Raw genomic sequence first — 11,606 nt, forward strand, 5'->3', positions numbered from 1 at the left:
ACGAGCATGACGGTTGTTCGAGAAAGGAAGTAGTTGAAACGGAATGTCGGGAGTGTGAGGTCTATGATTTAATTTAATTTCATTGCAAATATCAGTGAGTGTCATGATGGAACAAAGGGTGTGGCTTGAAGTGCAAAGGTAATTATTCCCCATGTCGAGAAAATCTAAATTATTGATCCATTACAACACATGGATATATATAGCTAGCCCTACATGTATTCTTTATGACCTAATTGATGGGTGTGAGCATCGATGTGACATGCCATCTGGTGTTCATCTCATATAGGTGGAGGCTCCACAACACTAACCTTCTATAAGAGGAGAGATAACGGGTGGATGGTGGTAAGCAATGGTGACAAGAGGAGATGATGTTGAAGGGAGGACGGCATGATGAAACGGGCATTGGCGATAGCATGTAAGGAAGAAGACGGCAAGCGTACATAATATGTAAGAGCACCTACAGCCGGGCACCGCAAACCAGCCTCAAACACATGGTTTTGTATGAATTTGGGGTAGGACATATGAGGGATGCAGCTGTGAAACACGAGAAATGGGGTCCGCGCGGTCACCTTGCGGGCGCGTCTACGGGCGTATATGGGGCATAATTTGGTGACCGCGGCTGTAGATGCTCTAAAGGGGAAGGGCCGGTCCATGACTCGAGGGACATGACGATAGATTCATCACATTTGCAGAAAGGAGAGGAAGTGGTTCGGTGTGCTCACATAGAGAAAAAGGTATATGTTTGTTCCGCGGCAACGCACGAGCACTCGACTAGTTTTTGTAAAAGAAAAAGGAAATTCTTGAGAAGACACTCCATCTGCACTGCACGTGCATCAGTTTCGCGAGCGATTCCTTTTCCGGCGACCCGAGCAGGCGTGGCCTCCGCACCGCTCGACCAGATCGGTGGCATGGCACATTGGTCCTGTCGCGAATGGTCAACCATCGATGACTCGTCAAGCTACTTCACAATTGATGCGCACAGTGATGATGGTAATATCTCCTTAGCGAAGCTATCTCAGCCGCTACCAGCGATCAAACCCAGCTAGGAATCTATGAATCTATAGAGATACTAAGGGCGTGTTTGGTTCAAGTTTTAAACAGTAGTCGCATTGCATACACTTCTCAACCCAGCCTGGTTGAGAAAAAACAGGCCTTAATATGCCATATGCAACTTGTTTGGTCGCCTGCATCTAGTGTCCCTGCATTAGGTAATACGCAAGTGCACTTTATTTGGTTGGCTTCATTGTCCCTAGCGGCACATGAACACGGCGTTTGGTTGCATGCGGCGTACATGTTGTGCTTACCTTGTACCCTAGTTAGTGAGCTTACCCACAATGATCACACCTAGCACACCAACGCCACAACGCAGCAATGGTGACGAACTGGGCGAAGATGATGAAGTTCTCCAGCTTCAGGCCGAACTGACGATCCACCTTTGCAGCTTCCACTTTGACAGCTCCAACCTTGACACTGTCGACACTGCTGCCTACATGCTTTCGCACCCAGGCGGAGTAAGCTTGTTCTGTTGCCTGCCTAACTCTTGAACCCTCTATAGTTGTTGTTGCTATACGATGCCACTTGTGCATTGGCTTCTTCCCATGAACTATAAACCCCTGGAACCTCACCGATGAACACGGCATACCACTTGCCCTAGCAATGCACAAGAGCAAGAGTTGAAGCAACAAATCAATGGAGCACAAGTAGCAAGCAAAGTAGCACACAAACAACAATGGAGCAGAAGAGAAGTAAAGCATGCATGATCATATGGCATGGCAAGTTCAACCTAACACTACCTTGGTGTTAACCTACCGCCACATCCAAAAGAGGGTGTCGTCCTACCACCGCAAGTTCACCATCAGCGTGAGGGGTTAGTATATACCATATCACCAAAATATACGGACCATCAAATAGTTTTTGAGCCCTAGCTACACAAAATGTACGTCATCATCGTCATCGTCGTCGTCGTCGCCACCGCCATCGCCGTCGGGGATCATGCACGCTCACAGGCAGCACTACTCTAGTTGTAGTGCTTGCCCAGCCAGCTCCTGAGCCACATCACCCTGTGAGCATCGGCCATGGCAACGAACCCAACACCCTGGCCTTGTTGTCAAGCAGGTGGCTGAGAGCTGCCATGAGAGCCTCGTCGCTGAATCCACCCTCGGTCATGACAGCACCATACAGGTCAGGGTGGACGTCGAGGGGCTTGCACTCCCCTGATGGCTGTTGCCACCTCCTTCACTGCCCGAGTCATGCTGCAAAAGACATTGATCTCCTCCTCCATCAGTCCTCCTCTCTTCCTCTTCCAATCATGGACGGGGTCAAATGGCTTGTCGAAGGGATTCACAGCTGGCTTGTTAGGGCCATCAAGGACCTCGACGTCCGGGGTCCAGGGAAGTATGGCATGGGAGAACCAAGAGGCTCGCCCGAGCCCATGGCATGCTTCCCAGTTGCCAGCCTGAAGGAGAAGATGTGTTGCATCTGGTTGTAGTTCTGGATGGGTGTGTTGAGGAACTCAGCGTCCCTTGGGTGGTCCTAAGAATGAAACACAAGTGTTGTTAGTTGCGATTAGGAGTAGGCAATGGTGGACAGTATGAAAAGGAAGAGGGCTGTGAGCTAACCGCCACATGGCCGGCGTACTGCTCTGCCTCCAGAACTATGGAGCAAGTGTTCTCATCCCATGATGCGCCGCTAACGTCTCTCAGCTTGCACACTTGGATCCATCGACTTCTCCACTTCCTCAGGTGGTTGTACACCTGGGTGGCAGACACCTCTTGCCCACAGAACTCGAACACCTGCTTCGCAACGGGCCAAATTCTTCCCGCGCGGGCCAGGCTGGGCCTAATGCGGACAACCAAACACTCCCTAAGCTCCCATGATTTGAAGCGTTATGGTGCTTTGGGGGTTGTGGTGTTGCTAAGGGCTCCGCATGTAAGGTTATGTGCTACGTATTTAGTTTTATTTATTAAATTTTTCACATTCTTATTAATGAGAAAATTTGTGAGTATTAAAATCATTTTTTGAAAAATTTAACATTTTGTTCAGATTCATTATGATTTATTAAATTCGTGGATATTTTTAAGTTCACGGTCATTTTTAATGTTTGTGAACATTTAAAATTTGAAAGCTTATTTACTTTTTGAATATTTTTTGAAATTCAAGAAATTTTTCTAAAATCAATGATTTTTAAATTTTCAACAATTTTAAATCCTTGAAAATCTTTTAATTAAACTAACACTTTCAAATAAAAAAGATAACCAATTATTACGGAGCTGGCGGTAGGACGAGCGGAAAAAGAAGCTAACCAACCGAGAGCTTCGTGGGGCGGCCCATATGCAAGTGTTATAGCATCAAACAACTCCACTCTCCTCTCGGAACAAATATTGTCTCCAGAGGCAACCTGACACGAGATATACGAACCAAAAAAAAAACACCACCAAAACATAACTAAAATACAAGCCAACAAGGATAAAATCCAAACAAAACTACCGGTCACAATAATCTACCAGATATAAAAGAGTTAATCATGGGTGTGAAGAATGGCGCGTTAGCCTCTAGTATTTTCATATGGCTGGCTTCAACGGGGTGCTCTCGTTATTCTGTCTGCACACGGAAGCAGAAGGCCTCCGGGTAGAGATCTGGATACGGAGCAAGGGTACAGACTGGTACCTTGCTAGGGTGGTCGAGCTGAGACCACGAATTGAGGGAGTGGTATACTTGTGGCCTGGAGAAAAGAGTGACACGCTGCTCATCAACTCGAACGCAGAGGAGATGTATGTTGCTTATCTCGACACCGGGGCAGTGGAGAAAATAACAAACAAATTTCATGGTTTGACAACGGATGATGCTGTTCCCATAGAAATAGATTGGCCGTCTTTGTTCATGTCTCGGCTTGGTGGACGGTGATAATACTAATAATGGGCAATTGTTCTATTTCGTGATCGAGTAATGCTAGACATATGAAAGGCTGTGTAGACATTTTATGGGGGTGCTGATGTGGATGATTAGGATTGAACTAGTCGTCAACCCGTACATTCGCACGGTCTATATATATTATAATTTTTTTAAATATTGGATGGCTTAGAATCTCGTCAGTATACTATACATGTTGGTAAAAAAACCTATAATATTAGGCTGTAGTCCGAATACGGTCCAATGTTGTCATCCAGATGAAAATCGGCATTTATCACTTTATCAGTCTCATCATTTCCTGATAATATTAGGTTGTAGTTGTAGCACCATCGAACAGCATTGCCGAGCACGACTATATTCCCCAACAGGTCAGAAAGTCAACCAAACAGAGTCTGCTTGCCCATCAAATTAAGAGAGACCATGTCAATTGGAGGCATGAATTTTCTATTCATAGATCATCACACGTACTGTACAAATCTCAAGCTTATGAAAAGGCGCATTCAATGAGTGGCTTCGTATCTAAAGTATAAAATTATTTTCTTAGTTCAACAGACGAACTGCATAATTTTGAAGCTTGGGGAAAAGCGCATTCAGTCTTCAAACACTTAGACTAGCCACAATGGGTAGTAACATAGAGTAGTAACATGGGCATGTTACTACTTTATGTTACTACCTCTACAATGGGGAGTAACATATGTATAGTAACATGCAACACTTTATTTATTAGGCTATAGACTCATCTTGCCTTGATATGTGTGATGTTACTCATACTAGTAGTAACTAGCTATGTTACCACATACCTTTCTTTCTTCATTTATTGCTTGCCACATCATCTATTTTATCTAGATATGTGTGATGTTACTACCTATGTTACTCCCATTGTGGGTAGTCTTATACTTATAAGACTGCTAATCTCACGTGTTATCTCCCCTGGTTGGATGGTATATCAAAGCTTCGAAAGAAGATATCTGATAAACTGCAAAACAACATAATTAATGTTATAGAACCTGAAGTTCTAAAGTATCTGAAGCTAATGTGTGATTACAACAGAGAGGAGTATGAGCATTTAAAAATTAAGAAAACGGCACCCACTAGTGCATCGTTTGTATTAGATGAAGGCATGGTTTATTGTTCTAAAATCAAACCCCTCAAAATCTAAAGTCTCTGCAATGAATCAAACTCTTACGCGTACAATGTTGAGAATTATTAACAATATTGTATTTTTTCTGGGAGATCTAAAAATATTGTCAATCGAAACTGCCTATTAATTCATTAGACAAAGATCAATACACAAAAATCTAAATATAATGGCGATATGCAGCAAAGTCAAATCTTACTAGTGGAGAAAATAACGAACAAATTTCATGGTGTCACTACAGATGAGTCTGTTCCCATGGAAATAGAATGGGCATCTTTGTTCATCTCTCGGCTTGGTGGACGGTGATAATAGTGGGCAATTGTTCTTCTCGATCGAGTAATGCTAGACATATAAAAGGCTGTGTAGACATTTTATGGGGGTGCGTATGTGGATGATTAGGATTGGAAGTGGGGGGGGGGGGGGGGGGGGTCAAGGGGCCCACCCCACTGAAATTCAGGGGGGAGAAGATTTAATTTAGAAGGGTAGGTAAAGCTTCATAAAATGTTTTGTAGGTGTAGTATTCTGTTCCTGATCTTGCCGGCAATTCCCCCTAAACTTCACCCCCCCCCCCCCTGTCACTCTCGTGGGCTGCTCGGGTAGTTGACCTAGCCGCCAACAGCGTGGCTCATCAGTCCTTCTAATCTCCACGTGATGCCGTCGGAGGATGCCGGCGGGCTAAGCCCATGCGGAATACGGAGGCGGTGGGGCCTTCTCTAGTTGGTGCCATTTAACTCTGTGCATTTTGTTTGTATAGTTTGGTTTATATGTTTGTTTGGTTTGTACAGTATTTATATTTCGGAAGATACCATATTATGAAATTAAATACGGTTTGTTTTTTATATATACCTAATTATTTTGGTATTGTTTTGATATATACAATAATAACCAAAGTTGATGTGAATTAAAAAATGACATAATAATATTTAAAAAATGACACACCCACACACATGTGGAGAGCTGGCTTTGGTACCATAATAATCTTTTTTGAAGCATGGTCACCGGGTCGGTCAGTGTATACACTACTGGAAAATTCATGTTTGCCGAGTGCATTTCGTCATGGTACTTGGCAAACATATCTTTGATGAGTGCCATCGAAAAAAAAACTCGGCAAACAAGCGAAACTCGGTAAACATGTGCTTTTCATAGGGTCGTGGACAAAACACTAGTCAAAACAGAGGAACTCAACAAAAAAGTGCTTTCATGTGTCTTTCCCGAGTGTTACACTCGACAAAAGGGGTATTCACTGTGCTGCATTGTTTTCGCTGTCGAGATTGCATACGACCTCAGATGAAGATGATACAAAAATCCAAGTTTTTCATTTTGACGAGACAAATCATTTTCATGTTGAGATTTTTTTTCATTTTAGGCCATATTAATAACATTTCTTGCCATGCCAAAATATGGTCTCAAATGTTTAAGGCAGTGGTCATATTTATTGCATAGTTTATGACAAATATCACTTAGGTGCATCTTGCCGTTACAAACAATGTTTCCAAATAGATTTTCCAACTTTTTTGTAAACAAATATATGTTTCCATTTTCTAAGTGTCAAAATAGATATTTTTGTGAAGCAGGCTGAAAAAAGGTGCAAAATGGCACCAGTCCAATTTTCACAAAATGTACACCATGTTTTTGGAAAATTCCCAACTTTTGTGGATTTCCTAGATTTCTAGCTACTTTCTCACATTTAAATGACTTTATGTCGATTTCCCAAAAGCAATTCAAATTTGAACTGCAAGTATGTGATAACTTTGTCCTAAAAATTAGCAAAAAAAATATTTTTAGTAACACAAGTAGTCATTATACGGAAGAACCACTTAGAGTTTTGGATAGCCATGCCGGCCATTTTGACCCTGTTTTGGGAAAAATGATTGACCCTGTTTTGGGAAAAATGAAAGAAAAAGAATACAAGTTCAAAATATGCAATTGTTTCACGTGGACTCCTCTTATTTGTACTTGTTGCGAAAAAATGACCAAACTTCCAATATGAAAATTCTGAAAAAAAAATCATTCACAAAAACGGGCAATCGTGTATCACCATTCATGGCTTTCAAGTCAAACTACCAAGATGATGGTCATATTCACTATAGTTTATTATAATTTTCTCAAATTAGACGCATATGTGCATCTTGCCATTACAAACAATGTTCTCAAATAGAGTTTCCAACTTCTTCATAAAAAAATCATTTCATAACAAAAGTATGGATGTTAGTTTTCCTTGATCCATCCAAGATTCTGTATATATTAGTGGATAAAGGCTGAAAAGTTTTACTGTACACATATGACTGCCGCTTGAAATGTGAAATAGATGGGTACCGTTTTGACTTGCTCTGTTGTGTCTGCTGGAGGCACTGCCAGGTAGCGAGGAAGGTGATTCTGAAACCATTGGTGGTCTTGAATTTCACGAATTGTGATTCTCTTCATGGGATCGACAAGAAGCATTCTTGGGATCAAATCCTTTGCAAGATCAGATAAATGACTTGGAAGGATATAGTTACCTCCCTGGAATACCAAACAAGGGTAGTCAAATCTCCAGACATAAAATGAATGCTAAAGTCCAACTAATCTACAAAAGGTATACACTTGTCATATCCAACTTAATATACATATGTTCTGCCTCACCTTTATCTTTTTGAACAGGCTGGGAGTATATTCATCATCAAATGGAACAGAGCCACAAAGAAGAGCATAAAGTATCACCCCACAGCTCCAAACATCAACCTCAGGTCCAACATATACTTCACCTGAGATAACCTGCGCAGAAACACTCGCTAAGCTATTAACGCAGATGATGCGTGTGAAGAAGCGTGAGGATAAAGACGCAAGTAATAGAAATAAGTGAATACCTCTGGTGCAGCATAGTTTGTACTCCCGCAGCTTGTATTCAAAAAATGGCCATCATGCATAACATTACTTAACCCAAAGTCAACAAGTTTAACATTATATGTGGAATCAAGTAACATGTTTTCTGGCTTTAGATCACAATGAACAACCATGTTTCTGTGGCAGTATTCAACACCTGATATAATCTGTTCAGGAAAAAGTTAATAAAAAAACTATTGATACAAAACCTCAATATGCATTCAGTGAATCTGAAAGAACCCTTCAAATTACATATGCGCCTTCAGAAGGAAATACCATCTGTGTATGTTTTCAAGCACAGTTTGATTTAAGAACTAAGACTAAGACAATCAAGGCATGAAGAATAGGATGCCATTTAAACAAGAATTGGTTTAATTACTGATACTAAGAAAATCAAGGCATCAATAGATGAAGACACCAGAGTGATATTAAAACTTCGACACATCAAGGAAACGTTAACTGGTTGATCAGTTCAATCCAAAAGACAAAGCAATTACTTTGGAAAGCTTGCAACAATATGTGGTACAAGTCTTGAGCTAAAACCTATAAGGTTTTTCTTTCGGTCAAATTTTCCGGTAATACGACCGGTTACCGGAAATTTCCGTGAGCCCCGAGAAAAGTCGATACCGCTCGAGAAAGAGATCATTTTAATTCAAACGTCAAGATGATGCCAAAAGAGAGTATGTATGGGCTACCATAAAACTGCCTACAGCAAGGTGGTTCAGGAGCCCCACTTCTCTGCTGGAGGTCGCCAAAAGTCAACTCCTCATTTTTTGCAACCTTTATTTTTTTAGTGCATAAAAAATATTAGCGATGGTGCTAATGATGAAGAGTTGAATCTGGGCCAATGGGTATCAGCACCGAAGGAAACTAGCTGACTATTGTACCAGCAACAAATTATCATGCACTATGTGTTAAATATAATATATTTATACGCTAGAATGTTTTGAATTCGGAATTCGTTTGGAACTTTTGGGCAATTCTTTTTGAATATTCCGTGATTTTGCGAATGATGCACAATTACTTCCGCATCAGAGCAGTAGCCTCCGATCAACCTTATGGATGGATCGATAAATGTCTAGATTTCTGCGATTATGTTTTACACGGAAACCGGTGTTTCTGGACACTCCAGGAAAAATGGCATCGAGAAAAAAATCCTTAGCTAAAACTTAGTCAACGAATGCAACCCAAGCAAATTCATCTTGATTTGCACAGTAAGCACGTGAGGGATGTGGACACTGGACAATTGGCCAGCATGTGCATACATTTCACGATCAAAATAAGAAGGTCAGCAAAGTTCATTAATGAACACCTATTGGTATTCCCAAAGAATGTGTTCCGACATGCCAAGAACAGAAAAGGCACCTGCTGAAACATTCGACGAGCCTCATCTTCCTGTAACCGCCCTTTCTCAATTATATAGTCCAATAGCTCACCATTGTTGCAATATTCCATGACAACAAATATATCCTTAGGTGTGTCAATGACCTCATAAACCCGGATGATATGAGGGTGAATGAAGTCACTGAACAACCTCAATATCTTAATTTCTCTATTTGCTGGAAACAAGATATGAGAAAACAATAGACGTAAATCGTTAGACATTCAGCCTATGAAGAAATTCGAGCTGCAAATTTTACTGACAGCAACAACAAGAGGTGAACTTTCTTCTTAACCAAAGCCGAATGTATCCTAGACTGATGTACTTTATCTCGACTAATTGATTAACTGGGAATCAGGAACAAGCCTATAAGTCTGACCAGCACTGAAATTAAGCAGATAACTCGAAATGTTGAGCAAGCAAGCCGAATGTATCCTAGACATGGAGGCATACCTTTCTCTTCCATTTGCATAATTTCCATTTGGCGACGGTTCAGAATTTGTATAGCAACTTTGTGTCCTGTAAGCTTATGCTCTGCAAGCTTCACTTTTCCAAATGAGGCAATACCTAATGTTCTGCCCAGATTGTAGTTCTTTAATGCTTCAGAATGTCCGCCTCCGCTGGTGTTCCCATCCATTGTTACTATGTCAAAACAAGAGAAACGACATATGTGATTCAGCAAACAGTTTTATAGTTTAGTCAGGAATTGAAATCAGTTTCAAGTATATCGATCTCCCTTCTCCACTCTCTCCACTCGGATGATTGCTGCTGACCTAATTAAAGCATGGACACCACAGAAAGATGATTTTCAAACACTTGAATCCATTACCTCTTCTTAGAGACCGGCAGGCCTTGACTGTGAAATGAGTGGGCTGGCCATAGAAGACCACTATGGGACATGAATGGCGAGGGCAAGAGTGGTTCAAAGGTCAACGAATTGGGTGAAGTTCCCTTGTCAAATTTGGGGAAAGTTTTCTAAAAAAGGTTCATAAATTAATACTACCATGACTAGGCATATATGTGTTGTAACTTGTAAACATGGAAGAGATCGACATACAAGAAATGCAGTCATCCAACAACTGAGCTGAAAAAACAACATAGAACAGTAATAAATGAGCTAAAACATGAATCTGGTACTAGTACTACAGGACGGTATCAGCATCAGAATCAGAACCCCCCCCCCCCCACCCCCCCCGCGCGATCGCTATGTACGATCTTTTCGACCAGCATCAGAATCAGTCAGCAATCAAAACTTTCAACTCCGAGCATGATGAGGTGAATGCTTTTTTAGCGTTGATATACGGACGACACCCCGAGACGATTTCAAGACGACACAGCATATCCCACTGTCCATTGAAAGGGCAGAACTGCACAGCGCCGTTGGATAAGCCATCGTCCTAGAATCGTGAGAGTAATTGTCGTATGTGAAGTAATTTTGTTTTTTTAATACGAAGACGCTAGAGGCGCCCGGCTTTAAATTAATAAAGCCCACAACCTTTTCAACTAAAAAGCCCACAACGATGAGGTGAATGTTGGTCTGGGTGGATCTGCGACAACGATCTCCGTTGGAGGGAAGAAACAAACAAGGCACCGAAATCACAAAACCACAAGCAGAGCCGCACACAAAGAAACTAATAAAGTCCCCCACTTGAGCCAACCAAAAGCCGAATGGACAAGCAGCACTGCCGGCCTCGATCAGAACTAATTAAGAGCACGAGCGAATCACTACATTCGGACGAGAATTGCAGCAAACATGAGCAGAGCGATTGCCTTAATTACCTCGCCAAATCCCGTGCACAGAGGGAGGCGACGAGAGCGCCGTCCCAGTGAATCGAGAGAGGTTTTGGGGTCGTTCTTGGTTCGGCGGTGGAGGGAAGGTCGGCTTTATGCTTTAGGCGAGAGAGAGAGAGAGAGAGAGAGAGAGAGAGCTGCTTAGGTGGGGGCGGCGTAACCAGGGAAAGGGAAAGATGAGCGTCAGCATCATCCGCTCGCTGACCTGCTGCTCGATCGCCTCGCGCGTCCCGTACGTTCCTTCTTTCTCCTCTGTCGTTTCCAATGCGTCGCGTGTCGTGTGTCGATCGTTTCCTCCGCCCGTCGTCGGTTAATTTGGACGGTATAGGAATGGGATGGACGGCAGAGACGCTTTTAGGTCGCCGGTGACGCGGCGCTGATGCGAATTATGCATGCCGTGCGGCCGGCGTTGGTGGTGGGTGGGATTAACTTAACTTGGAACGTCGCTGTTACGTGGTCGACGAGGGCGTTGGCTAGATTGGGTGCATGCGCACGCTGCAATGTTTTCTCCGATCGAATTTGTTT

At 42.4% G+C, this 11,606-nt stretch overlaps 1 protein-coding gene across 2 annotated transcripts; it reads right to left on the reverse strand.

Annotated features, from left to right (window-relative positions):
- Window positions 1–1,114: 1,114 nt before the first annotated feature.
- LOC123066666 (serine/threonine protein kinase OSK3) lies at window positions 1,115–11,210 on the reverse strand. Of its 2 annotated transcripts, none has more exons than XM_044489705.1 (7): window positions 11,070–11,210; window positions 9,744–9,932; window positions 9,275–9,468; window positions 7,894–8,076; window positions 7,670–7,801; window positions 7,364–7,549; window positions 1,115–1,650 (listed from the first exon to the last, which is right to left on the reverse strand). In XM_044489705.1, exons 2-7 carry the CDS (start codon window positions 9,925–9,927, stop codon window positions 1,534–1,536), a joined length of 996 nt encoding a protein of 331 aa, XP_044345640.1. In that variant the 5' UTR covers window positions 9,928–9,932; window positions 11,070–11,210; the 3' UTR covers window positions 1,115–1,533. The 2 variants fall into 2 exon arrangements, with proteins under 2 accessions (XP_044345640.1, XP_044345641.1); XM_044489706.1 differs by lacking the exon at window positions 1,115–1,650 and adding an exon at window positions 4,696–4,885.
- Window positions 11,211–11,606: the final 396 nt, after the last annotated feature.

This window comes from Triticum aestivum, chromosome 3B (assembly GCF_018294505.1).
Source record: "Triticum aestivum cultivar Chinese Spring chromosome 3B, IWGSC CS RefSeq v2.1, whole genome shotgun sequence".
In the NCBI taxonomy this organism is placed as follows: domain Eukaryota; kingdom Viridiplantae; phylum Streptophyta; class Magnoliopsida; order Poales; family Poaceae; genus Triticum; species Triticum aestivum.